General features: G+C 39.0%; 2 protein-coding genes across 29 annotated transcripts in view; one reads left to right on the top strand and one right to left on the bottom strand.

Moving 5' to 3' along the window:
• The window catches only part of FGL1 (fibrinogen like 1), a 58,309-nt gene extending 45,330 nt beyond the window's left edge, over positions 1–12,979 (bottom strand). For 2 of the 7 annotated variants that reach the window (XM_019921557.3, XM_019921555.3), the window contains exons 1-2: positions 12,532–12,979; positions 5,033–5,178 (exon numbers count right to left, since the gene is read on the bottom strand). Coding sequence is in view for 1 of the 7 variants with exons in the window: in XM_073798699.1 (XP_073654800.1) it covers positions 3,495–3,537 (43 nt within the window). In the remaining 6 variants the exon portion in view is untranslated. Of the gene's footprint in view, positions 1–3,494; positions 4,118–5,032; positions 5,179–11,384; positions 12,227–12,254; positions 12,504–12,531 lie in introns of those variants that run through there. The other 5 variants (XM_019921559.3, XM_019921556.3, XM_073798700.1 and 2 more) reach the window with 5 other exon arrangements.
• A 196-nt stretch (positions 12,980–13,175) lies between these two features.
• PCM1 (pericentriolar material 1) overlaps positions 13,176–27,597 on the top strand; it is an 88,574-nt gene continuing 74,152 nt past the window's right edge. For 6 of the 22 annotated variants that reach the window (XM_033848706.2, XM_033848705.2, XM_033848700.2 and 3 more), the window contains exons 1-4: positions 13,177–13,507; positions 15,098–15,165; positions 24,803–24,920; positions 26,921–27,166. In XM_033848706.2, the coding sequence (XP_033704597.1) occupies positions 24,825–24,920; positions 26,921–27,166 (342 nt within the window). In that variant the 5' untranslated portion in view covers positions 13,177–13,507; positions 15,098–15,165; positions 24,803–24,824. Of the gene's footprint in view, positions 13,508–14,676; positions 14,851–15,097; positions 15,166–24,802; positions 24,921–26,920; positions 27,167–27,597 lie in introns of all 22 variants that reach the window. The other 16 variants (XM_033848708.2, XM_033848713.2, XM_033848711.2 and 13 more) reach the window with 7 other exon arrangements.

Raw genomic sequence — 27,597 nt, 5'->3', positions numbered from 1 at the left:
GGCCAGATTGTAGAGAAGAAAGCTGCCCACAGTCATAATATGATAAATGTAAACTATTCTTGCTTCTTTTTTTTTTAAAGCATAAACTATTGATCAAAGCAAAAAATACACACAGGTACACACAGGAAAAATACACAAATCATTAGCATATAGTTCAATAAATTTTCTCAAACTACTTTTTCTGTAGTGTGGACATTCTGGTGATTGATTTTTTTCTGTTTTTGTATACCTGAAGGTATTTTTGCCTTAGTTTCTGCATATAGCATTCTGGTTACTCCACTGTTTTCTCACGTGCATCATTTCCAGCAAGAAATCTGCTAGCATCCTTGTTCCTCTGTAGGTAATACTTTTTTCCTCTTGCTGATTTTAAAGGAACTAAGTCTGTCCATTCAGATTATATTCTCCAGGAAGCTAAAAAGTTTTGTTCTCGGGATGTTTATGAGGGAGTGGCCTGTGATCCACCCCGTGGAAGGGAGCAGGTTTGGGCAAAGGGAGAACCTATGCAGAGTTTTGAGCTAATATAGCCCATCAGAGGTATCCTGCTTTGGCCAAAATGGCTGGACCTTACTCCCAGCTTGATGGGACGTTACACGTGGGCTGCCCAGGGAGGGGAGAGACCTTGGCCAGAGGTGGCTCTCTATAACTGAGGGAGCTCCTAAAGGGGCTGATGGCACACCTGTTGCCCTGATGGCAACAGGGCAACAAATTCTCCCTTGAAGGGCTGATCTGGAGGTGGTGTGTCACCATTTCCTTACATCTGTGGATACAATCACAGGCATTATTCATTCACTTGGTGGAGGAGAGCAGAGTCTAGATACCCAAGACAGTGTCTATTGTTGTGTCTTTTTTGTGACACAGAAAGACTGTTAGATGCCTTTAAAAAAAATTGTGATAAAATACACATAGCATAATATTAACCGTTTTAAGTGTATAATTCAGTGGCATTAAGTACATTCACATTGTGGTGCAACCATCACCACCAACCATCTCCAGAATTTTTCATCTTCCCAAACTGAAATGCTACACACGTTAAACAATCACTCCTGTTATTTTCTTCCCCCAAACAATGGCAACCACACTCTAATCTCTGTCTCTATGAATTTGACTACACTAGGTATCTCAAATAAAAAGAATCATTCACTATATGTCCTTTTGTGTCTGGCTTATTTTACTTAGCACAATGTCTTCAAGATTCATCCGTGCTGTAGCATGTGTCAGAATTTCCTTCCTTTTTAAGAATGAATAATATTGCATTGTATGTATATAATGCATTTTGTTTATTCATCTGTTGATGGATATTTGGCTTGTTTCCACCTCTTGGCTATTGTGAATAATGCTATTATGAACACTGGTATACAATATGTCACATTCCTTTTAATCGCTCTCCATGACTACTAAAGGATAAAAGAAAACAAGAGGCCAAAATATGAGCTATGAATTTCAATTGGTGAGATTCAGAGTCAGATTTTGAGTGTTTGATCATGCAAACTACATGAGGATTAAAAGCAGGTTTGCAAAACAGGTAAGTGTCTTTAAAAGGATTGTTCAGCTTTCAACAGTATAAAAGGCCACACACACACACACACAAAATCTGAACAATCTCATGTTCTCTCCACCCCAGCCAAATTGGATATATGCCATTTCCCAAATACAAGTTGTACTTTCTGTTTCTGTGCCTTTGCCCATGCTGTTCATTAAATCTGTAGAAATCTTTCTCAGAGGATCTGTGATAGCCAACTCTGACCTGTAGTTCAGAACAGAGAAAATGCCAATAATTATTTTCCTATTCTGAGGCAATTTCATTTAGCATGTTTTCATTCCACTGCTAACACCTATTTAGATTTATTCCCATTTTTTTCAGTTTGTCCTTTAAACATTACATTATACATATTATAGCCAAAGAACATTATGCATCCTAGATCATAAGATCTTTATGGTTATTCATTTATCAATGACCAGGTCTGTGTCATCCATAGTCAACAGGCAGCCCTAGACAACAGCCCTGTCTGGTTAACTGATGAGATTTGCAGTTGACGTGTTATTCTTTTGCCTCCCAGCTTCTATTCCTCCTAACAGCATCTCTATTTCTGTCTGGGGCTTCTCCGTAACTTTTGGGGAAAATAATTCTGCACTTCCACCGCAGGAGCCAAAGGACAGTGGGCTGCAGGAATTAGACAATTTCTCCAGCATCTGCACATTTAAGGAGAGACACAAGGAGGTCACGCAACCTAGAAGAGCAGAGGCAGCAGCACGCTGGCCAGATGGCACAGGCTATGACACAGGTGCTCTGCCCCTTGCTTTCTGTTTCTTGGCTTTCCAGAGCTCTCTTAATGCTTGTTCATCCTGAAGCCTGATGGTCCCAGACGACTTCTGATTCTGTGAATCCCGCATTCTCCAGTAAATTTCAATAAATTCACTTCTGCCCAAATTAGTGTCAGAAACCAACCAGGAACTCTGATACATTACTATCCTCTTGCCCCTACTCATCTCTCAAATTCCTGTCCTGATCTGGCCTGTATCTATTTTTTAAATGCATATATATATAAATAATACATATATATGATGACTTTGTAGATGAAAATGTAGATGTAACTTTAGACACAGATGAACAGTACCTATCTATCTATCTACCTATCATCTCAAGAAAATGAAGGATCGGATTCAGAAACAATGGAAGTGAAGGATAATAACACAAGTTGGCAGTTAGCTTTTACTGCTTTTACACATCTTTCTTTAGAAGATCCTTATCCTAGGCTACTCATCGGAAGATACAGTACTACCGGCATGGACAAAGAAAAAGAAGCAAAAAGCACAACTTGTATTTGGGCAATGCCATGTACCCAGTTTGCAAAAAGGTTAATAAAAGTGACAAAGTATGATTTGGCTGGAAAAACCCAAGACTTGGAATTAGAAAGCCTGGGATAATGTTCTAACTCAAAATCTATTTAAATTGGGGTCCCCCAAAGCAAAGCCTGAGACAAAGATTTGGATGCAAGTAGTTTACTTGGGGGGTGATTCCAGGAATCATAAGTGAGGGAGTAGTGAGATGGATCAGGGAGGAAAGCCAATAAAGGGTGCCTAGTGAGTGGGTTACAGCCCTAGGCAAATGGGGCACAAACATGCTGGACCAGGGCTTCCCTGGTGGTGCAGTAGTTAAGAATCCACCTGCCAATGCAGGGACACGGGTTCGAGCCCTGGTCTGGGAAGATCCCACGTGCCACAGAGCAACTAAGCCCTGCACAACTACTGAGCCTGCGCCCCAGAGCCCACGAGCCACAATTACTGAGCCCACGTGCCACAACTAATGAAGCCCACGCGCCTAGAGCCCGTGCTCCGCAACAAGAGAAGCCACCACAATGAGAAGCCTGCGCACCACAACGAAGAATAGCCTCCGCTCACCGCAACTAGAGAAAGCCTGCGCACAGCAACAAAGAACCAATGCAGCCAAAAACAGATAAGTAAAATAAATACATTTATTAAAAAAACACACAAACCTGATGGACCCTCGGAGAGACCCACATCAGAATTTCCCTTCATGTGGCAAGAAACCTGGGGTATATATCTAGTAACTCCAGCCCCTCATTGCTTGAGGGTTGCCTCTGTAGGTACTGGCTCCTCTTGTTTTAGTCTATTCCTTCTACCTATGCTCTGAATCCCAGCCTCTTCTTTCTTGTCTAGAACTGTACTCTTTTAATTATCTTTCCCCTTCTTACTTTTAACATCACCCGCTCTACCCATAGTCTTGTCCCCCTTTCATCCTAGAGACAAGCTCAATTCTTTTAAACTCTAGAAAATTAAAATCTCCCTTGTTCCTGCCTCTGGCTACCCTCTCATTGTTCTCTCTCCCTTCCAGCCATGCTTTGTAAAAAGGGCGATCTACACTCACTGACTCCATGGTCTCCCTTCCTATTAACCCCTCAACCAGAGCCAGTGACTTCTGATCCGTTCACTTCGCTGCAGCTGCTCACAATTAGGTCACAAGTCTCCTCAGAGCAGTTTCTTACTGATTTCTCAGAATGCTCCTTCTTCTTCAAAACTTATTCTTCAGTGGGCTTTCCTAAAACACCTCCCTCTTAGTTCTCTGGGTGTCCTCCAAGTGTTTCATCTTTTCTTAATAGAGTATTCTTCCTCTCTAGTCCACTGAATGTTAGTGTGTACCAACTCCCAAATATCTAATGCCAGCTTTCACTTCTCTCTGTAACTCTGTGTTTGGCCAACAGTCAACTCATTACAGTCTCTTCCTCTTCCTTTTCCCTGGAGGAAAAGGCTTGCCTTTGGGAGAACACAATGAGTTGGAAAAACCCCTATTTATTCACTCATTCAGTTCAAAATCCTGGCATTATCAGACATCATTCCTCTCCCTCATCCTTCATTTCATTAGTCAATAAGTCCTATTGAATCTACTTCCTAAATACCAAACTTTCTTCATCAGCCCCATTGTCACAACCTCATTGCCACTGCAATCTTAATTTGTGTCCTCAACAGCTTAGCATAATCTATTGGTACCTCCTCTTTGATCAATCTACTTCCAGTTTCCTTCCCATGGTGACCATCTCCTACACAGTTAAAAAAAAAGTTATCTGTATAAAAACAAATGTGATCACATCACTCCTCTGTTTAATAAGGCTCAAGTGGCCCTCCATAATCAACAAGATAAAATCCAATTTCTTTCCTGTGGTGATCTAACCTTGGTGTCAGTATCCACTGGTAGTCAAGTAGTCCCCAAGGTTAAAGCCACTGTGACTCAGCCAAAGTGGTGTACTGTGAGTGCTTTGAAACCTCTGCTAAAATGTGATGCAGGAATGGATCCTGAAAACTTGGAGGCCTAAGTCAGCATCAGCACAGAGCCTCCTTTGTAAGTATAATAAATGTAAACATTTATATATCACTTACTGTGAGCCAGTACTCTCTGAACATTTTCTGTGTATTAATTCATTTAATCCTCATAACAGCCCTTTGAGATATGCATTCTTATTTTTACTCCCATTTTGTCAGTGAGACAAGAGAGACATAAAAAGAGCAAGTAACTTACTGAAGGTCACATATGCCAGGGTTTGACTTGAAATAGTCTGGTCTCAGAAGCATGTTCTCATCCACTTGCTGTAGTGCTTTACTAGCTTTACACGAAGGTAGTGGGGTCGCCCAGCCTTAGAACATCATTACAGCCTGTGCGGGCATCTGTGCGAATCAGAGGCAAAAAGCCTGAGTCAGTGACAGCTCAGGGCAACCTAAATCTGGAGCAAAACATTATAAGGAGAATCCTTGTTTCCACATCTTCCCAATGCCCCACACTCCATGAAAAGCTTCTAAGAGACCAGAAGTGGAATCACTGCTGCAGAGGATAATGATGGCCTCAGATCATACGGGAATGTTTTCAAAAGTGATAAGATGAGGGCAGTGGGACAAAGGACAAAAAGTGGGACCCATCTTGAAAATTAGGCAGTCTACCCTTCTCTCTCCACTATGTGTTTGGACTAAAGACTGGCTCCTGGGCTTCCCTGGTGGTGCAGTGGTTGGAAGTCCGCCTGCCGATGCAGGGGACGTGAATTCATGCCCCGGTCCGGGAAGATCCCACATGCCGCGGAGCGGCTGGGCCCGTGAGCCATGGCCGCTGAGCCTGCGTGTCCGGAGTCTGTGCTCTGCAACGGGAGAGGCCACAACAGTGAGAGGCTCGCGTACCGGGAAAAAAAAAAAAAAAAAAAAAAGACTGGCTCCTAAGAACTGAGTTAAGCATCCCCCATTCCATTCTTGAATATTACGGGAGGGGATGTCAGGGAAATGGAGGGAAATGTTTCTTGTTACAATATCTGCTAATCAGGATAGTTAAGAGTCATATGCAATTAATTTTAGCATTCAGAGAAGACATAACTTTCTTAGAACTTCATGCTGAGGAAATGGGTCACACTAACTCATGTAGCAGAGGAAGAACATTGTTTATCTTAATAGTAGGTCTAGCTGGGACAGGCTAGAAGCAAGACCAAGGGAAAAACACTGTTCTGATAACAAATAATTAATGAGGAATTTGGAGTTTCCATGGATAACCCAAGAGGAAGAAGGTGAAAAGGCAGGAGTGAGTGAGATAGGAATGGGCAGCAGAATGTGAAGAATCCATCAAGACGACAGAAAGTTGGCAGGAGGCAGCCAGTGAGAAATTCCAGGCTATGGCCAAAGATCTTTAAACAACAGGGGTGTCGAATATTCACTTTTAAGATGTTTGCTGCAGCACGAAGTCCTCTTTCTCCTCACCCCCTTGCACTGTTAACACCAAATCCTCAGTGAAAAGCTACCACAGAGAGGTGCCTTGTGTCCATGGTATTTTGAGAAAATAAAGGGTAAGAGTCCATGTTCTGCCTTGGGAATGATGTGGGATGAAGAAAAAGAACAGCCCAAAGAGGCTAGACTTGAGAGAAATCAAGAAATCAGCAAAAGCAAAAAATAACAGAAAAACATTAGCTCCAAGGATCCTAGAAGATGTCGGCAAATGAGATCAGATTTCCTGCTGTCCTCGCGACGGAGATGTGATTATCCCAACAACTTCGGGGGCTTGGGAATATTCAGGTAGCTGACATTTGAACTATGTAAGTAAAGTGGGTATATTTCTTATGCCACAAACTTACACGTGAAAGATAAATGTGACTCTTGTTTTCCTAATTGGATTTCAAGACTATATTCTCTGGGCTTGAAGAAACCTAATCTCTCTTGCACTGACTTCGGGGCTTGTGGTAGGTGAGGTCTGCGCTGTGCCACGAGAACCCTCTATTCCTGCCACAGATACTGGCCCCTCTTAGTTCTCCTCAGTCAGCAGTCCACACAGGCTGCTGCTAAACCTTCCTCCTCTTCCTTTTCAGAGATGCAAGGGAAAGCATCAAATTCTTTTGATTTCCCATCAAGTCTTCCTCTTTTCACAAATTGTAAGGCGTGGAAACTGCTCTGATTTTAATCTTTTTTTCTCATGTCTGAAATTTTTATCTTTTGTTGCTGGTGTGACTGCCTGGGATCATCCTTCATGGAGGCAATGCATGCCTATAACTAGTCTGAATAGGGGAAAAGAAAATATATCAGAAAATGGAACAAGCTAATACCTACAAATATTGTTCAGTTGCATTTGCTTGATATTCTCCCTCTCTTAATTAGTTCAAAAGATTCCTTGTATAATGACCATCCCGCAAAGTAGTAAAACTGCATTTTTTTCATTGTTAATTTCTCCCTTGATCTATCATTAATTATCTAAAAACTTTAAATGTTCAGTGCTCTCTTAGGGGTCAGCACACTATGGCCCCTGGGTTAAACTGGGCCCACTGTCTATTTTAATATTTTTAAATGGTTGAAAAAAATTAGAAGCGGATTAATATTTTGTGACGTGAAAATTATATAAAATCTAAATTTCAGCGTCCAAAAACAATGTTATATTGGAACACAGCCATGCTCATTCATTACCTGGCTGCTTGCACTCTACAATCATTGAGTAGTGGGACCATATGGCCTACAGTACCTAAAATATTTAATATCTGGCCTTTTACAGGAAAAGTTTATCAACCCCTGCTCTACACCATTCTGCTGCACCTATTGTCAGGGTTTTATTTTTTTCCTTCTCTAGATTAGATTGTCTGTCCATTCAATATCTCCCAGTTTTTAACTCTGGACATTTAGTCCTCTTTTGGTAAAGAAAGAACATTCTAACCTCTTTTACCTGGTTAATTTGAGTTCACACATGTTTTGCCAGTTCTCCCTGACCTTAGAATCTTTCTTATGGAAGGAGAAATGCAGTGTGGGAAGCCTTTTTATGGTAAAAGGGCAAAAATCATAGCATATACAGCTGTACCTCACTATATAATGCAGTGAATTTAATATGGCTCAATGTAACGCCAATCATGTTGGATATTCCTTCATTAGCCCACCCTTATTTTCATGCATATACCAAATCTAGACCTGCAGATCTCCTTATTTATGTGAGAAAAGACCCTTTTCTGACCCAGAGTTCATCTTTTGTAGTTACTCCAGATTACTCCTTTAGAACCATGGCAATTGTTCTTATTTCATATAATTTTAGTTTCAATAACAGGGTTTTGAAAGTAAAAGCTGAAAATTACTTTTGATACCTTTTTAATATTTTTCATATGAATTATAGAACAAAATTCCTATCAGTCTATATTTCTGTAATTTTGGAACCTTCCCACCCAATTACCTGATTTCTCTAATTATTAACAACCTACATCTAGTTATATTTAAGACTTTCTATTGTAGGGGTGGTGGGAAGCTAGGAGAAAAGATATAGATTATTTTCTTTCCAGTTTTTTATTGTTACTCAGGACACCTTTTTAAAAACCCTTCAACTTGATTTTTTCCTGGGAAGCAAGCATTGCACATAGGACTGCACTACTGCAGCTCTGATCAGGTTTACAATGAATAGAGAAGGTGGGGTAAAAACACACAGACCCCCAAGAATATAGACAAGGAAAATATAGGAAGAAGTGTATAGTAATTACAACTCTAGAGTTGGAAAGCCATGTAAAGACTGATGACCTGCAGACAGAAATAGAGACACAGATATAGAGAACAAACCTATGGACACCAAGGGGGGAAAGTGGTGGCGGTGGAGGGGTGGTGCTGGGATGAACTGGGATTGACATGTACACACTAATATGTATAAAATGGATAACTAATAGGAACCTGCTGTATAAAAAAATAAATAAAATAAAATTAAAAAATAAATAAATGATGACCTGCAAATATGTATGGAATTGTCAGAATCACAAGGGTTACATTTATTGAAAGAGTGATTTTTGAATGAAAAGGACCATAAATTGGTTATGAAGGAAAGAGCAGTTCAGACTGGTGTAAACATTAATATTGTATGCTGAGAGCAGCAATTAGGTATTTTGGAATCTAGTAATAAAGAGTCTGAACTAGGCAGTAATGAGAGCTGTCGTAGTAATTAGATATGGGGGAAACGGAAGAAGGTAAGAAGAGCCTTGAAACATTACTTATGCATGAGGATTTAATATAACTAGTTGATATAATTACCTAGTAATTAATTGATTTAATTATTTATATGTTCAGGTTTTTGAGCAAAAGAGGTACATAAGAGAAATCATAATTAACACGGTTTTCTCAATGCAAAGACTAGACAGTGTTTCTCAACTGGGAGTGATTCTGCCCTTAAGCCACACGGCCCACCGTACCCTGACTCTGGGGTTATTGGGCAATGTCAAGGGACAGTTTTGCTTGTCATCACCAGGGAGGCAGCGGGCTACAGGCTGCAAGAGGCCAGGGCTCCTGCAGCACACAGCACAGCCCCCATCACAAAGAATCATCCAGCCCTACAGGTCAACCATGTCAAGATTGACAAACTCTGGGCCAAATTAAGGCAGAGCAGTGAAGTGCTCAAATTTAACCGAAAGGTATAAGAACTAGGCCAGAGGTCTCTAACTAGTTCCCTGGGTGACATGATCAATCTCTTTGTTCATCAAGTTACCCACAAGCTAAGATAAAGCATAAAGATAAAATCAGTTATATTCAGTTGTAGGATTATTCAAAAATTAATTTTACATTCTGCTCTTAACAGACTGTGTTTCTACCCATCAACATGGATGAATTGCAGAAACATAATGAGGAATCAAAAAGCACATCAAGCACGAATATAATCAGTATGATACCATTTATATGAAGTACGAAAACAAGCAAGACTAAAAAAATACTACTTAGGGATATATACATATAGTTACACAAGGAAAATGAAGGAATTATAACACTGATATCATTCAAGATAGTACTTATGACTGCAAAGAAGGGGAATGAGTTTGGTGGAAAGCAGAGGGGTCCTTAAATATACTGATTATTTTCTATGTTTTAGGTTAGGAAGTGGATTCTTGAGTGTTTCTTTTCTTATTGTACTTCATAATTTACATAAATGTCATACATTTTCTTGAGTGTATCAAAAATCACATAATAAGAACAATCTTAAATTCAGTTATAATAGTATAGTGGTCACTGAAGGTTTTACCTTTAAGTTCTCTCGCCACCTACAGGTTAAAACTAGGTACTGCAGAAAACCGTCTTCAAAGACCAAATTAATGAACATCAAAATAAATGAACTCTACAAGGCATCTGGGATATAAAGAAGCATAAAAGGCAGGGTTTCTGCTCTAGCCATGGTTAAAATCTATCTGTGGATAAATAATGTACAGAACTCATTAAAGAGATAAATAATATATCACAAAATGTTAAATTTTAAGAGCCCTCTGGTCAATGTCATACTAAATATCAAATAACAGAAACAAATATTTTACACAGCAATGACAGCTTATTTAATTTACCATCAGATTCCAACTCCTCCACTTGATTCATTCGGCTATCACCTTAGGCCAGGCCTTAATTACTTCATGCCAGTTACCACCTGTTCTTTGTCTTTCCCTTCTCCTCTGCTCTCCCTAGTCTGTTCTAAACATTGCCACTAGATTAAGTCTTAAAACAACTACTTCCTTATATCATTGCCTCTTCCAAACCCTCAACTAGTTTCACATTATCTGTTGAACAAAGCCGAAACATTTCAGATCAACATTTAAGATTTTTTACAGTTTGGCCCCAACCTGTTCATGGCTCTCGCTTTCTTCTCCTGCTTCCCCATCTCCACATGAATCCCCTACTTGACCCAGTCTGTTTTCTGTATTATTCATTGCTTATTCTGGATGTATTATCTGTGTTACAGGTGTGCTCCTTTCCTTTGAACATCATTCTTCCATTTCGGCCTCCTCACCCACCTTTAATACATGTGTTTAAGTTTTACTTAAATGTGGAAAACTGAGATGTAGTTTCAACCTATATCTCTTAAAGGCTACTTATGTTCCCCATTTACATTTCCACCAGACTGTTGCCCCTAATTTCATCCTACATAGAAATCCTGGAGCTATCATCATCTTTGAGACAATATAATACAATATACTTAATATAATGTACTCTTTCTCTGCATTCCTAAAGCACTTACTGTATTGTTTATTTGCCATATTCATACACTACTGATGCTAAACTGGTTCATTTGCATAGTTTGTTTTTCTAAATTAGATGTGAAGCTTTTAGAAACCCAGGATAATTTCATCATTTGGGGGGTCCTCTGTCCCCTGCTAAGATCAATAATGCCCATATTTAGTTTGAGGACCCCATTTTAATGTAAAAATTTCTCAGACTTCTCCCACCACCTAACAGACCAATAATAGCACTGGCATCTTTTAGGGTTCACAAATTAAAAGAACATAATGACCATATTATTTCAGTAGTGCTTTTGAATCCATCTGCATTGTTTCAATGACAATAGCTTCTACATATTTAAAAATAATAATATATATGTATAAAACAAAACGGTGATGATGGTGATGATTATGGCTTACCATGTGCCAGTATTTTTTCCCATGCATTTTTTTTTTTTTTTTTTGGTACGCGGGCCTCTCACTGCTCTGGACACGCAGGCTCAGCGACCATGGCTCACGGGCCCAGCCGCTCCGCTGCATGTGGGATCCTCCCGGACCAGGGCACGAACCCGTGTCCCCTGCATTGGCAGGCGGACTCTCAACCACTGTGCCACCAGGGAAGCCCTCCCATGCATTTTCTTAATCAAAAAATTCCTTCGAGGAGTCAGTAGACCTCAGTTTACACCTGGGCTCTCCTACTTGGAGCTGTCAGAACTTTGGCAATTTATTTAACCTCTCATTAGTAAAATGGAACTGATGTAGAACCAGTATCTTCAGGATAGTTGTGAGAATTCAGAAAACCACAAGAGATGAAATGCTTAATCCTGTGCCTAGTACAGAATAAACACTACTTTAAAAAAAAAGATCTAAGGTAGGCAATATTATTAGCTCCTCCCCCTCATTTCATAGGTGGGGCAACTGAGGCTCAGAAAGGTCAAGTAACTTGCCCAAGATCTTAGAGCTAGTGTGCGGTGGAATTACAATGAGGCCTAGGCCACACTGGACTACAGTAAACACCTAATCCATTAGCTGCTCGGTGCTGGGAGTTCCCACAGCACTTTGTTTTCTTATAAAACAGAGTTTATTTACATCACACCCTATTTCTTCATCATTCATTAAAATATGAGCTCTTAATGGGCAGGGACTATGTTTTTGTTACCTAAGTAATCAGCACTGTTAGACGCACAGAAAAGTACTTAAAAAATGCAGGACAAAGGGTCAAAGATCGTTGCACTGAAGCTGAACCTGGATTCAGTTGCAAATTACAGTAGCACGAAGGGCTTGATTTACCTGAATCATCTATTGAGATGCAGTTCTATTAATTGGTTTTGTGAACAAATTCCATTGGTAACTGAGAACAATTTGCTGTTGGAACTTAGATACCCATTCTTCATTCCTCCTACCCTTATTTTGCTTAAAACAGTTATCCCACAATTACAAACTGTCGAAAAATAAAGAAAAACTGACCAAACACGTGTTTAAAACTTTCAGGTAGCCACACTGAAGACCTTAATTGTCACCGTGTTCTGGGGGTTTGTTTTAAGAGAGAACCTGTTTATATACTAACCTTAACAGGGCTGCTGCTGAGAAAACAGAGTAAATAAAAAGGGACTTCAGAGACTATAGTTTTAGAGAACATTTTTCGATATTAAATTTTGATTAAAATCATCTGGTTCTTCTAAGGAAACTAGGGCGTTAATCCAAGGTGGAGTTAATTACTAACACTGATGATTCTCCCACTGACCAGCTGTACGACGTTTGGCCAATTAACTCGCGTGGGTTTATCTCCTCAGGTGTAAAATTAAGCCCAGATTGTAAAGGTCCTTTTGCTTCCACCCCTTCGTGACCGGGATGTGGGTAGTGGGCGACCGCAGTCCGCGGCCTTTTCTCCTCCTTCCGGCACTCTCCGGAGCTGGCACCACGCGCCCACCCACAGAAAACCAGAACGCGCCTCCACTCTTTTTCCAGCTGCCCAAGAGGGCTCCATCCGCTTCCGCACAGGCCTCGACCTCCTCGCCGGAAGAGCCGGAAGCGCCCAGCATGCTGGGATTTATAGTCATTTCCCTCGTGGCGAACGTGCGGGCGCGTATAACCCGAGAGCGAGTTGGCATTCTGGGATATGTAGTTCCTGGTGGTTCGTTTGTGTAATCGGCAGCCGTCTCCGGAGCCAGAGGTGACACCGCAGACTCCCGCCGGTCACATGACTCCAGTCTAGAGCGCTGATCGCACTGCGGCTCCCGCCCAGGCGAATTTCGCCCCCGCGCGGCCGTTGCCGAGGAGACGGCGCATGTCTCCCGGCGCGTTGCCCCCTCTGCAGTCCCCCCGCCCCTCTTCTCCCACCACAATGAGAGCCTAAGATGGCGGTGGCTGCGACGGTTGGAGCCGGGTAGCTGAGGTAGAAAAGGCGGCCATTGGGCCCTAAGCAGCCAGGAAACTTGGGGACTCTCCCTGCTGTGGTCTCTAAGGGAGGCCCGCCGCCGGTGGTGGTTCGTGGGGGCTGGCCGCTACTCCGCCCTTGGCGGGAGCGGCTGCTTCGTTTACAGGTAATGCCTGAGCGTCCCCAGCCCTTGGCAACCGAGGGCAGCGCGGCGTAGGGGCGGGAGAGCAACGGCCCTGGGACACTTGACTCCGTAGGGCCTGGTCTCGGGCCCACGCCTCTGTCTGGGCTCCTGGGGTTTTTTTGCTGCTTGCTTCCCGTCCCCTGGCCAGGCATTCTGCCCCCTACCCCGGACCGACCGACGCGATATCGGGGTGAGCCTCAAGGGACGCATCTTGGCGACCACAGAACCCTCCTTCTTGCCTCCCCGCCCCTCTCTCTTTTTGGCCCTGGGGAGGAGGCCGCCCTGCGACTCTGGAGCTCCAGGAATGTCCCTTGCTAGTGGAGGAAGCGGGGGGGGGGGCGGGTTACGGTTTGGTTGCTAGGGGCAGGGGGTCTAGTTTTCCATAGTAAGGGGCCTTAGTGGCCGTAGACTTCGTCACTGCGCCTCTCTCACCCTACCCCCCAAATTCTCTTCTGGTGGGGCTCTCGAGGTCCAGAATTTGGGGTGGAGAAGGGCCGGTGAGGAGCGACGCGACTTCGGGGTTGGGCTGTGGGCAGCGGGACTTAAGCTGTCTCGGGTGTGTTTAGAGCGGAAGGGCCGCGGGAGGCGTTCCTGGCTTTGGGGTTTCTACTTGCGAGGGGAATGTTCATTTCAGAGCTCTTCTCTCGCCTCTGCCGTTGCGCCCCTTCGCCATCCCTTACTGCTGGTCCAGTTTGGATGGGCCCAGGGTGGGGATAAACTAAATGCCAAATGGAATTCGGGGAACATCGCTTGCTTTGCAGAAACGGGGGTTTGGGGGTTACGTAGTAGGCCCCGCTAGGGAGGCGGGTCGCCCAAACTTTTCATCCCGCGGCTCACTCCTCAAGAGCTCGCCCTATCTGAAAAAAGAAAAAAGTTTTTTTGACCGATTGGAGATCTGTGTCGTTTGCTCTACGGGTGACGGATCGTGTCTTGGCGCTGGAAGAAGCGGGCTTTCTGGGCGCCCCTTTCACCCCCGCCCCATCGCTGCTTTCCAGACTCCGCCTTCTGGTATTCTCTGGTTACTGGAGTGGGTGTTGTCAAGCTTCGGTGCACCTGCTCCTTTCTTTCCCTATCACCTTCCCAGTTAGAGCCACTGGGAACCATTATAATTCTGAGTTTTTGGACTGAAAGTAAACCTTGTGTTTATGTAGTTACAGGGTTATTTTTTAATGAAGTAGCCAGCTTTTAAATAAAGAAACATTTTCCTCATCAACGGGTCTGCAAAGTTCTGGAAGTTTTGAGTGACAGGAAGTTAATGACTTGATCAATCTGAAGAGTAAACTTGGGCATGGATTTTTTACATGATGATTACATTATATTCCAAAGTAGGTATTAAGGTATCACACTGTTGTTTGGTAGGATCTTACAAGGTTGGAGGGTTTAAACCTGTGTACCACATTGTTTTCCTAAAAGATGAAAGTAAGGTGATTTTAAAATAGTGATAAATTGGATTTTTCCTTTTCTGTTGATTTCCTGAACATACTTCAGGTTATAAATATAGTCAGTATTTGTTATTCTGTACTTCATAGTGTAATTTACTGAAGTGATTTTTTTTTTTTAAATCATAAACAGACAACAGTTTTGAAGTGTGAAACAGGAAAGGAGCCGTTTCTGAGCTGCAAAAACTAGTTTCTAAACAGGTAACTTGACATCATTATGTATGTTATTGGCCTTTGTATTATAGTTGAAGAAGACCTTATGATGCAGACTGTTATAAAATACCAGTGCGTGTAGTAAACAAACGATCTAGGTTTGTTGCCCTGTTTGCTGTGCTTTTGGCATGCCACTTTGGTCTGCCTTCATACTTTTGTTTGAAAAGAGTCATGTCATTCCTAATTATTAAATACTAGAATAGCTTATGCAATACCTTTTTAAATGTCTTTGTCTTCGCAGAATTTCTTCTTCAGTCCATTTCAGTTTGAATGTGTCCTGTAACAACTATTTGGATAGCCTCTTCTTCTGAATTCATTTACTCTTAAGTCATCTTGTACAACTTTTCTATAAGTTGGCTGTTTTTATTTTTTATTCACAAACCTCTACTTTTTGAGCTTATTATATATACTATTGATTGAAGTTGTGTTTTTTTTGTTTTTTTTTTTAGCTGTCTAAAATTACTTTAAACATTAGTTTGTATGCACAGTGCATTGTCAAATGCTGGTTATGTAAAGATATTCTCTGACCAGCAGAAAAAAGTCAATGTAAGTTCATTGAGGGAAAGTTAAGTAATTGTTTGCCAAGGACCATTCAGAAATTAAATGACCAAAGGATGAGGGTTAGAAGAAATTTTTGTTAGAAGCATTTCAGCAATAATTAGTCTTTTAAAAAAAATCTCAGAAAATTTAATTCTATTGTTAAAATTTTAAGGCAGACCATTTTTAAAATATGTTTACTATATCCTTGCTTTCCAGGAAAGCAGACAAATCTTCAGCTCCCTTATGAAATAGGCTATCATGAGAAAATATAGATTGGTCATTGATTTATATCTTAATTATAATTCTTGGTATTTTTTTCTTTTAATTGAAAGAGTATAACAATAAAACAAGAAAAGTGGAACTCGGGAAAAGTCAAATGTGAGTTTGTGGATTAGAGTTCTTAACACTGGAGTGTGTAATAGGCATTTGGTAAAATAAAAACAGTTATAATATCAGTCGTAAAATAATTTTCCTTTTAACACATTAGAGAAGATGGATAAAATAGAATAAAAATATAGGGCTCTTGAGTTAAACTCATTTTAAAAGACCTTCGTTTTCTCAGTAGGAGGTTTGGCCATTTGTAAAGGAGGCAAATGTATGTGAGATTTGGAAAAAATAGAAAGTGTTTGGAATAATCACACTAGGGAGTTTATTAAGAAGCCAGAAGGGGGTACATAGCAGTACATTCATCTTACAAATTTAATTCAGTGCCTACAATGTGCGACTTAATGGCTATAAAGTACTAGAGATGTGGCAGTGAGCAAAACAGATAAAGTTCCTTACCTCAGTGAGTAAACCTACATTTTGCAAGTGTGAGTGTGTAGTATGGTATAATACACCTTAATAGTGGACACAGTCATTGCCATTTTATAACTATTTGACCTTACCTTTGAGTTTGAGAGTAGAAGCAAAGAGATTAGGTAATGAGGTTTATCCAGAATTGAATTCATAAAATGGGCAAATAGTTGAGTAGGCCAAGGATGCTAGCAAGTCATTTTTGGAATGGCTTACTTGGGTTTGTATTTGGGGTTGAGTAAGAAAGTGAGGGTTTAATGGATTCCTGGAAAGAGAAATGATCAAGGGGCTGGAAGTGTTCAGCAGGGCCATGAGCAAGTGAGAGAAGTAGAATGCAAGGTCTTAGGTTCAGAAAGAGGGATTTCAGAAGTTCAGGATCTTGAACAAATTATCTCTTCAGAGTAGAAATAGTATTGGAATAGAGAAGATGAGATGGATGTTGGAACTGAGGTCAGAGTTTAGAAAAATGGTTACAGATGTTCAGGTCATGAAAGCAGAGAATGAGGTGCAGAGTGAAACCATGAACCTGTTGTTACCAAGAAAAGTGTAAGACTGTCTTGGGATGGACAGTAGGAAATGGTACCCAAGATAGGGAGAGTGGTATTTTTGGTGGTTAATTTGTTCGAAAGAGGAAGGTTAAGCATTGTTAAATAAGAATGGTCTGCAATTGGTATCCTTCCCCCCATGAATCTGAAAGACTAGGAAGAGTAGCATCTTCTTTTAGAAAGGATTTCTAAGGAAATAGTGCTTTTAGAGTGACTTGGGATTTTATTGAACCCAAAGAAGTAGGAGGAATATTTGGGAACAGATGGAGGGTGTATAGGGAGTTTGTATGTAATGGTCCAGCGGAAAGGGATCATAGGAAGAGCTGTTATCAGTAATGAGTATGGGATGGAGTGGCAGTGAAGATTGGGATTGATTATAGCAGGGCATATAGATGTACCCAGGGAGTTATATGTAATCAGTGATAAGGAAGTGACAGATTTGAATATAAATTGCAGAAAGGGAGAGGTTTTAGCAAGCAGAATTTAATTGACCTCAGGGCTCTCATTTGGTTTTGTAGAGAGCAAGGATATATTAAATTTTCTTGGTGTGGAAATGCTCTACAGAGCAACTGTACCATAAGAGAGACCCAGTGCAATACTTGGTACATAGGTCTAATTAACTTGTTGATAATTCGAATTGAGTGTTATATATTGTAGTCTATTGTTGCAGTCTATTCATTCTCCTCCCCCCAATACCTTAAGAGTTTTAATTTTTTTTTAATTTAAAGAGGGTAATTATAGAAAGATACCTTAAGTTCTAGAAAATTATTGAAATTTTTAGGAAGTGTCAAATTGAAAGAACCAAGGGAAAGATCTGTATGGTTTTTAGGTACAGAGAAGAAATTGAGAAATTCCTCAAATGAAACTAAACAATCACATAATGCCAGAAACTTATGCATTTTCTTCTCAGTTTCCATTAAAAGTGCTTAGTATGCTTGTATTTCCTTTATATAATTAGTAAAAGAAATATTCCAAATAATGCAACCTTTAGAAAACTTGTGCAGATAACATAAAGTACCAGCTTTGGTTATTTTGTGACTCTAAGTAAATATTTAGAAAAAAACCTATAGTTTCTACATTATTTTATTTGGATGAGTATTTCTAAAACCTTGATTTACAGCTGTCAGGTGAGAAGTAAGGTATTTCCAAAGACAGTTATGAGTAATTTAATACTATTTGAGAAATAATATCTGAATTTTAAAGATTTTAGGAAAAATAATCTTTTTTCTTTTCTTGATTAATTTCTTCTTTACTTTGTATTTTTATTTCAAAGGTAACTTTAGTCAACCATTGGTATTTTCATGGTAATTAATACTGTGATATTCTACTTAGATATATATAATACTTCTGTATAGTAAGAATCCTACAACAGGATTTTCTTCAGAAGGATCAGTCACTGAAAGTAGCTTATAAATTGCCGTGGTATTTTTGCATTTCATATCCTTATAAGATAGGGGAACCAAATAAGGCTGTCAAAAATAGCAAAATGAAACCTATAAATAATAGTTTCAACTTAGTTTAGTAGGTCATAGGATGCACAGAATTGCTTGTTTGAAGTAGAATTTTACTCTTATCCCCATTCAGCTTCACATACCATCATCCATCACTTGTACTAGTTATCTTCCAATGGCTTCAACTTTTCCATCTCATTGTCTTTCTATTAAGCCTGCCTGGCAAAATCCCAACCTTGGATGGATTCAATGGAGTGTTTATACCAAGGCTGATGAGCACTTCTGGGGGAAAAAAATTCACACTGCAGATTAGTGATACATTAGTGATGTCAGGGAATGTTACTGCTCTCATCTGAGTCCTTAGTGCTGCCCACGTCACTCTTCCCCAGTCTCTCAGACACTGTCATGTTACCCTTGCACATTTAACGAGCAATCCTTTTTACTTCACCTCACTTAACAAACTCAGCTTCCTACCACCAAATCTGCTAACCAGCCTGTATCCAATTGTATCCTTTCTTTTCTTTTGTTTCAGTAAAAGAGGTGTTCCTTTGCCTCTCTGAAGTTAATCATTTTTCTTACACCCTGGATCCCAGCTGCTCCTGGTTTTTCGGAGACCACACAATTTATCTCCTTTGTCATTTGCATCTTCATTATCTCCCTCTGTGAGCTCTATCCCGACAAATTTTAAACGTGCTCAAGATACCTTCCTTTTAAGGAAACTTCCTCTTGACCATCGCCACCTGCTTTCCTTCACAGGCTGATTCCTTGAAAAAATCATCTCATTACTTCCTTTATTTTTTCCCTTTCCCATCAATAAATGCATTTGCTATGGAAGTGATTCTTACCAAGCTTGTCAGTAACCCCCTTGTTGCTAAATCCAAGTGTACACTTCTCACTGCTTTCCTTATATGACAGAGTAACATCTGGCATTCTTATCATATCCTCCTTCTTTATATACTTCTCCCCCTTTCTAGCACATTCTTCTGGTTTTCCTCCTGTCTTTCTGTACCTTCTTAGTGTTCTTTTCCTTTCTCTCTTAAATATCAGTGTCTTTCAAGGTTCAGTCTTCTTCTCTTACTCTTCATCTTCTCCCTGAGCCTTCTTTTCCACTTTAAGTTCTTTTATGAGTTGATGATTTGCAAATCTCTCTAGCCTAGATTTCACTTCTGAAAGATCAGTATTTGCCCACTAGACATTTAATTTGGTGGACAGTAGGCATCTCAAATATTTCTAAAACTGAACTCATCTTCTCTCAACAGAAACTTGTTTCTTTTCACATTACTTTGAATGTATCATCCTATACCCGGTTGTTCAAGCTAGAAATCTGGGAGTCATCCTTTAACTCCTTCCTCCCTGCCTCGTCTCCCACATCATTACAGTCACCAAGTTCTTTGATTCTGCCATAAAAATTTTTCTTGCATTGGTCCTCTTCTCTACATACCTAGTTTTTTGATTATTGGAAGTCTTTCTATACAAGTAATAGTTTATAATCATCATAAAATAATCAAAAACTATATAAATAATTATATTAATCTGTTTACAGAATAAAATTTAGAAGGTAGAGAGAGACCTGTAATTTTAATGGTGACTTTGAGGTGGTTAGAGAGGTTGACATAAAAAAGAAATGACTTGCCTTTGTTTTCTCCCTTTTGTAGGGCGAGATAGCTACTCCCGTAGAGAAATCAGCTGAATGTTAATACACTGAGAATTGACTCACATGCAATTATTTCTTTAGCTTCATACTGATAATTTTACTTCTTTAGGAGTGTGCCTTTTAAACCATGTTTTAGAAACTTATGTTAATAGTGTTCAAAGTCATTAGCCTGTAAATAGATCCCTAGAAAAAGCTCTTCATTTTAGGGGGAATTCATCATAATAAAAAATGAGTATAAAACATCTCTGAATATAGTCTTAATAATTTATCTTAAAGTAAACTTACCTTATTACTCAACTGATAGAAAATGTAACATACTCTATTAAAAAAAGAAGAAAAAGGGATTTCCCTGGTGGTACAGTGTGTAAGACTCTGCATTCTCAATGCAGGGGGCCTGGGTTTGATCCCTGGTCAGGGAACTAGATCCCACATGCCACAGCTAAGAGCCCACATGCTGCAACTAAGACCCGGCACAGCCAAAATAAATAATAAAATAAATAAATATTAAAAAAGAAAATGTAACATACTCTTTTACCAAAAAAATTGGTAAGAGTTTTTCCTAAACATTTTAATAATTTTCTGTTCTAATTTCCATTTTAAGATAAATTGCTTTTAGTAATGTTAAGTATCATTATCACCTCTACTGCTTATGTATTTTTTTGAGCTCCTGTTCTTTAATATTACAGATTATATTAGTACATCGAGAAAAAGGTACTTGTAAAATGTTTCATTTAAATGAGTCATTTCAGTTCACTGGGCATACCTCTTTATGAGTATCAGTTATTTTGCAAAGTTCTTAAATATATTTCTAGTATAAAAAATGATGTAAAATATTGCTGAAAATATATGACAGAAAAGAGCAAAAATCACATTCTACACCTGCAACCAAAAATTGCTTTCATGCAGGCATTTTATAATATAGTAAAGATACTAACTATATACTTCCTGTTTCTTTCAGATTTTTTTCTCAATTTGTCATTTACTATTTATTCTCAGTGTACTTGGGATTCACTTGTGTATGAATCAAATCGGTTGAACATAGTCCTTTTATTTCTGCATTCCAAATAAGTAAAATCTCTATTTTTCAAGTCTGTTCTTTTTTCTTGTCTGTTATTTGATTCTTTCATCTTATTTTTCTATTTTTAATCTACTAGATAGTATATTGGTGTTATGATATAAGGCAGTCTTTTTCAATTGGGAGGGAATTAAGCTCTAATGCTCTAAGGCATCTGTTTTTTACTGTGAATTAATTCCCCTTCTGTGTGTCTGGAATGGTGCTGGGTATGTACCATCCTTGGGAGAACTGAGAAAATAGTTACTCAAATCATTTTTCTGTGTTTGTGTTTAAGATGAAGCATCCTAGTTTAGGAAGCCTGTTAAAGCTCTAAATAAACTTTTTTCAACATTGTTAGCAAATTGTCCCAACCACTGAATAATCCAATACCACACAATTGTTGTGAAGATTAAATGATAAACGCATATAAAATATTTAGCATGGTGCTTGGCATATAGTGAACAAAATAGATGTTAGCTATAATTACTTTTTGTCATTAAATTTTTTGAATTGGGTGTATTTGAGGATTTTCTTTTTGGGAGGTACTAATATAACCATATAGATACTTAACGTGGTTGAGTATCTTGGGACTAGTTTTCTACTCTCTTGACCTCTCTTGCAACTCTTGCTTTTATTTTTCAGATAATTTTATTTCCAACTACTTGTTTATTCTTCCAGATGGCTTTTAGAATCATTCTGTCAAATTCCAAGAAGAATTCCAGTGGGATTTTTCTTAGTATTTAATTAAGTTTATACATTTAGAAAAAATGGTATTATGTTTATAATATTTAGCCTTTTCATTAAGGGACATAGTTTGTTTTTCTGCTTATTCACATTTCTGTTATGTTGTTTTATAGAGTTTAATAGTGCTTCTTATATATGTTTAACTGAATCACTCTGCTGTACAGCAGAAATTAGCACAACATTGTAAATCAGCTGTACTTCAATTAAAAAAATAATTCTTCTTTACATAGGGCAAAACTATATTATTGCTAGATAATTTTATTTTTTTGCCACTGTTATAAGTGATATCATTTCCACCCAGTATATTTCTAACTGGTTATTTGTGATATTTTGAAGTTCTCTACGTTTTTAAAATGAATATTCTTTAAGAATACCACCTTTTCTCTTTTCAGTATTAATATTTGTTTCATATTTTTCTATTTTGTACAAACAATTTCAAAACAATGCTAAATAACTAATATGTATTTTGGTCTTTTATTTAAAAATTGTTTTTAAAGTTTTTTTTTTGATGTGGACCATTTTTAAAGTCTTTATTGAATTTGTTACAGTGTTGCTTCTGTTTTATGTTTTGGTCCTCTGGCCAAGAGGCATGTGGGACCATAGCTCCCCGACCAGGGATCCAGCCTGCACCCCACCCCACCACCCTGCCTTGGAAGGTGAAGTCCTAGCCACTGGACCTCCAGGAAAGCCCCGTTTTGGTCTTTTAATAGGAATATTCTTCATATCTTATTTTAAGATCATTGGCTATTGGTTTAAAATATACTTTTCAACTCTTTAGAAAATTTTTAAAGTAACATATGGGGCTTCCCTGGTGGCTCAGTGGTTGGGAGTCCGCCTGCCGATGCAGGGGACACGGGTTCGTGCCCCGGTCCAGGAAGATCCCACATGCCGCGGAGCGGCTGGGCCTGTGAGCCGTGGCCGCTGAGCCTGCGCGTCCGGAGCCTGTGCTCCGCAACGGGAGAGGCCACATCAGTGAGAGGCCCGCGTACTGCAAAAATAAATAAATAAATAAAAATAAAATAAGGTAACATATGCTCATTGAGTATAACCTTTAAAAAATTTGAAGTTTTACACCTGAAAATTATATGATGTTGTACGTCAACGATACCTCAATAAAATTTTTTTTAAAAAGTAATAAATGCTATTGAAATAAACAGCATAAAAATACACATACCTGTAAGGAAGTACCAATGTATTTGTACTTTTTAAGATTTTTTTCAAATTAAGTGTTGAATTTTATCACTTTTTATTTTGAGATGATAATATTTAACCTGTTTAATGTAATGTATTATTCTAATATATATCCTAGCATTCAAATCCCCATGGGATAAATCCTGCTTTGTCATGGATGGTTAAAATCCTTTTAATATTATACTCTAGTAAGTGGGAGAAGTTAGGATCTTAGAATCAAAGCAACTTGGATTTGTATTCTTTTATGACATTTTTAGCTGAATGACCTTGACAAAATTAACTGACTTCTTTGCATGTTAATGTTAGTATCAGTAAACTGAAAAACCTATTATAATCCTGATGTCTAATGGCTTACCCTGCCCCTTAAGTTACAGATAAAGTTTATCTCACTGTCTCCCCTTTCACTCAGTCCCCCTCCAACCCGAGCAGTTCCACACCCAGTGGAAATACAAAGTCCTCCACGAGATCATGTAGAAATCTTATTTTCTCATGATCATCTATGCTTCTGAACCTTTGCTTGTACTATTGCTTCTTCCATTTCTCAGCTCTTTGACCCAGGTGTGAAATTTAGTACCTTCCTTGATTTTCACAAAATCCCCACTTTTTTTTAGTGGGGAGAATTTGTGACTTTAGTAGACTATATCAAGATCTAGGGAAAACTATGAGGTAGCAGTAATATAATTTAAAATAGGGCAGTAGGGGGACTTCCATGGTGGCACAGTGGTTAAGAATCCGCCTACCAGTGCAGGGTACACGGGTTTGATCCCTATCTGGGGAGATCCTACATGCTGTGGGGTAGCTAAGCCCATGCGCCACAACTGTTGAGCCTGCGCTCTAGAGTCTGCGAGCCACAACTGCTGAAGCCTGCATGCCACAACTACTGAAGCCTGTGCTCATAGAGCCCGTGCTCCGCAACAAGAGATGCCACCACAGTGAGAAACCCGTGCGCCTCAACGAAGAGTAGCCCCCCGCTCGCCGCAACTAGAGAAAGCCCACAGGCAGCAACGAAGACCCAATGCAGCCAAAAATAAAATAAATAAATAAATAAATTTAAAATAGGGCAGGAGACATCGCTATGTTTAAATGTTTTTAGCCACTGTATTCTTGGTTTTTATCGGCCATTTCACCTACCTGGTCCTGTTTCTCTCTTGCTGCTTTTTTTTCATCTTGCTTACCATTACCTTCCCATTAAGACCAAACCTTTCTTCATGTTCCATGCAGAGCCATTCTACCTTCTTTGAATCTTTGACACAAAACAAATGCCCAGGTCTTTGGGGGTATTAGTTTCTTTTCGAAGAGCAGTTTTGGTTCTAGCTATTAATAACTTTTTCCTACCTGATTACTCTACCTTTTAGGGTTGTGTTGAATAAATTAAATTGAATAACCTTAAAGTATGCAAGCCAGCTGACACAGTGGATATTCTGATATTTTTCCTTCCCCTCCCCATCACTTTGGCTACTTAATGCATGCTAATCGTACTATGCCTATGGCAGCTAAATCATTTCGTCTGTGATGTGTAGTTGACAGTGCCTCTTTTATTTCATAAAATCAGCTTTTCTGATATTCTTTCATATTGCTAAGCTTCATGGAATTATTTAAATTACAATTTGTTTTTATGTGTTAGGAAAGTTAGTTTTTACTTGTTTTGCAGAACATTAATTATAAAAGCCAGTATGGCCACAGGAGGAGGTCCTTTTGAAGAAGGCATGAATGATCAGGATTTACCAAACTGGAGCAATGAGGGTGTTGATGACCGACTCAACAACATGGTAGGATATCTTACTATTGATGGTGTGTCGTTGGCTGCTAATGTTAGAATGCAACTTTCCCCTGACTTAGCCGAGTCATACTCACTGAAACTCTTTGAAAACACATTTTTTCTTGCTGTACAAGATATTAAATGACCCTGGGCTATTTGTTATATTACTTTAAGACATTTTTGTTTGTAGGTAACATATCAACTTGAGTTAGCTTAAGCCAAAAAGGAGATTTATTACAAGGATATAAAGATGTTTTATGGAAAACAACTTAAAAGAATATAGCTGGGTTTTAGGAAGGGACTAGAAAATGCAACCAGAAAGTTGTCAAGAATTACTTTTTCATTACGCTGACTCTTTGCTTCTGTGTGCCTCTGCTTAACACAACTTCTTTTCACAGACCAGTTTTCTCTCCTCTCTGGTCCATGTGGTATACTATGGCTGCCCCTTCATTCTAAAGTTTTCAGCTATGGCTGCAATTATATACTGACTAGTTATCTCTTAGTTCCAATTTGAAATTTTAACATATGATTATCCCAATTTGGATTAGATATGCATCTCTTTTCCAGTCATATATGGCCAGGATTGGGTGGGGTAAGTAGAACAAGAGGTTGGCAGGAACACCTACACATGGATTGGGGTGGAGGGACAGTTTGTAGAGAAAGGAGTTTTATTATAAAAGAGAAAACTATCCCAAAGGATTTTACTAAAGTAAAACTAAAAGACTCTTCCAATATGGATAAAGTGGGAATTTATATCTTTTTTGTTGAATGCGTTATGTGAGTATAGCTAAGTAAATAAAAATGTTTTCTAGTTAAAATATTAAGCATATTTTTGGGCTTCCCTCGTGGCGCAGTGGTTGAGAGTCCGCCTGCCGATGCAGGGGACACGGGTTTGTGCCCCGGTCCGGGAAGATCCCACATGCCACGGAGTGGCTGGGCCCGTGAGCCATGGCCGCTGAGCCTACGCGTCTGGAACCTGTGCTCTGCAACGGGAGAGGCCACAACAGTGAGAGGCCCGCGTACCAAAAAAAAAAAAAAAGAAAGAAAAAAAATAATTAAGCATTTTTTGTCATTTCATATTAGACCTTATCATGTAGTACATTGTTGCCTATAGAAAATAATAGTTATATTTATTGCTTACTATATGCTAGGCACTGTGCTAGCTGTTTTATGTACGTTTTTTCTTAAAAAAATTTTTTTTATTGAAGTATAATTGCTTTACAATGTTGTATTAGTTTCTGCTGTACAATGAAGTGAATCAGCTATATGTATACCTATATCCCCTCCCTCTTGGACCTCCCTCCTCCGCCCCCATCCCACCCATCTAGGTTGTCACAGAGCACCGAGTTGAGCTCCCTGTGCTATACAGCAGGTTCCCACTAGCTATCTACTTTACACACAGTAGTGTATTTATGTCAAACCTAATCTCCCAGTTTGTCCCACCCTCCCTTATGTATGTTATTATTAATCGTGTTTTAAAGGTGACACTATTTTAGAGATTAGGAAACGGAGATCTTGGGAAGTTTAATAAATTGCCTGGAGTCACACAGTGGGGCGTTTCTTCCTATAACAATAATTGCTTTAGAACACAGGTTGATTCCAGATCTGTCTATCTATATATACTGACTTTAAAGGAGGCCAGTAAAGATATATATAATTTATTTCACTATTCAGTTTATAAATAGTAACGAACCATTTTTAAAAACGCTTTTGAAAATATTCAGACTGACGCTAGGTTTGGAGTTTGGGTATTTGTATTTGTTAATGACCTATGATAGGAAAGTAATTATTTTCTGAATAATTATAATTTCAGCACAGTTTGAAATTTAGGCTAGGTGCAGTGGAGGGAAAATGGGTTAGTACAAGTAAATAATTGTCTCTAAGACTATATATTTATGTGAAAAATGTTTGTCATTTAAAATTTTAAGACCAAAAATTTTTAAGTGTACCAAAATATTTTCCTGATTTGATAGAGGCCAGATTAACCTTTGCCTGTACTTTTTTTTGAAGGATTGGGGTGGCCAACAGAAGAAGGCAAATAGATCATCAGAAAAGAATAAGAAAAAGTTTGGTGTAGAAAGTGATAAAAGGGTAACTAATGATATTTCTCCGGAGTCATCGCCAGGAGTTGGAAGGCGAAGAACGAAGACTCCACATACGTTTCCGCATAGTAGATACATGACGCAGATGTCTGTTCCCGAGCAGGCAGAATTGGAGAAACTTAAACAGCGGATAAACTTCAGTGATTTAGATCAGGTTTGTAAATTATTTTAAAAATCAAGTTATGACTATGGAAAATATTGGCAAAAGACTAAATAGTTTGTCTTAATAAATTTGAGCTGTTTATTTCCTTTTTCTTAGTTTCTGTGCATATGGAGAGAATGTTAATCCGTTGTGATGGTACTGTGTTCTTTGGAGGGCAATAAAGTCCTTATTTCTAAACTTGCTGAGGACAAGTCTCTTGGGACTTTATTATTATACTGTATGACTAACTTAAATGATTTCATTTTGAAACTAAATTATGCATGCTAGTAACTGAGTAAGATTGCTGTTAAGCAAAAGGGAATATCCAGTTTAGAATATTTGTCATTTGTTAAGTGTGGGATGTGCTGGCTTATCTCAAGTTTAGAATAAAACAGTTGTTTGTATTTATAATCACTGAAATCAAGTTTAGAACTAAAAGCAAG

The sequence above is a fragment of the Tursiops truncatus genome, chromosome 21 (genome assembly GCF_011762595.2).
Source record: "Tursiops truncatus isolate mTurTru1 chromosome 21, mTurTru1.mat.Y, whole genome shotgun sequence".
NCBI classification, from domain to species: domain Eukaryota; kingdom Metazoa; phylum Chordata; class Mammalia; order Artiodactyla; family Delphinidae; genus Tursiops; species Tursiops truncatus.
The sequence above is the reverse complement of the archived record's forward strand: the minus strand, read 5'-3'. Positions and strand labels throughout refer to the sequence as shown.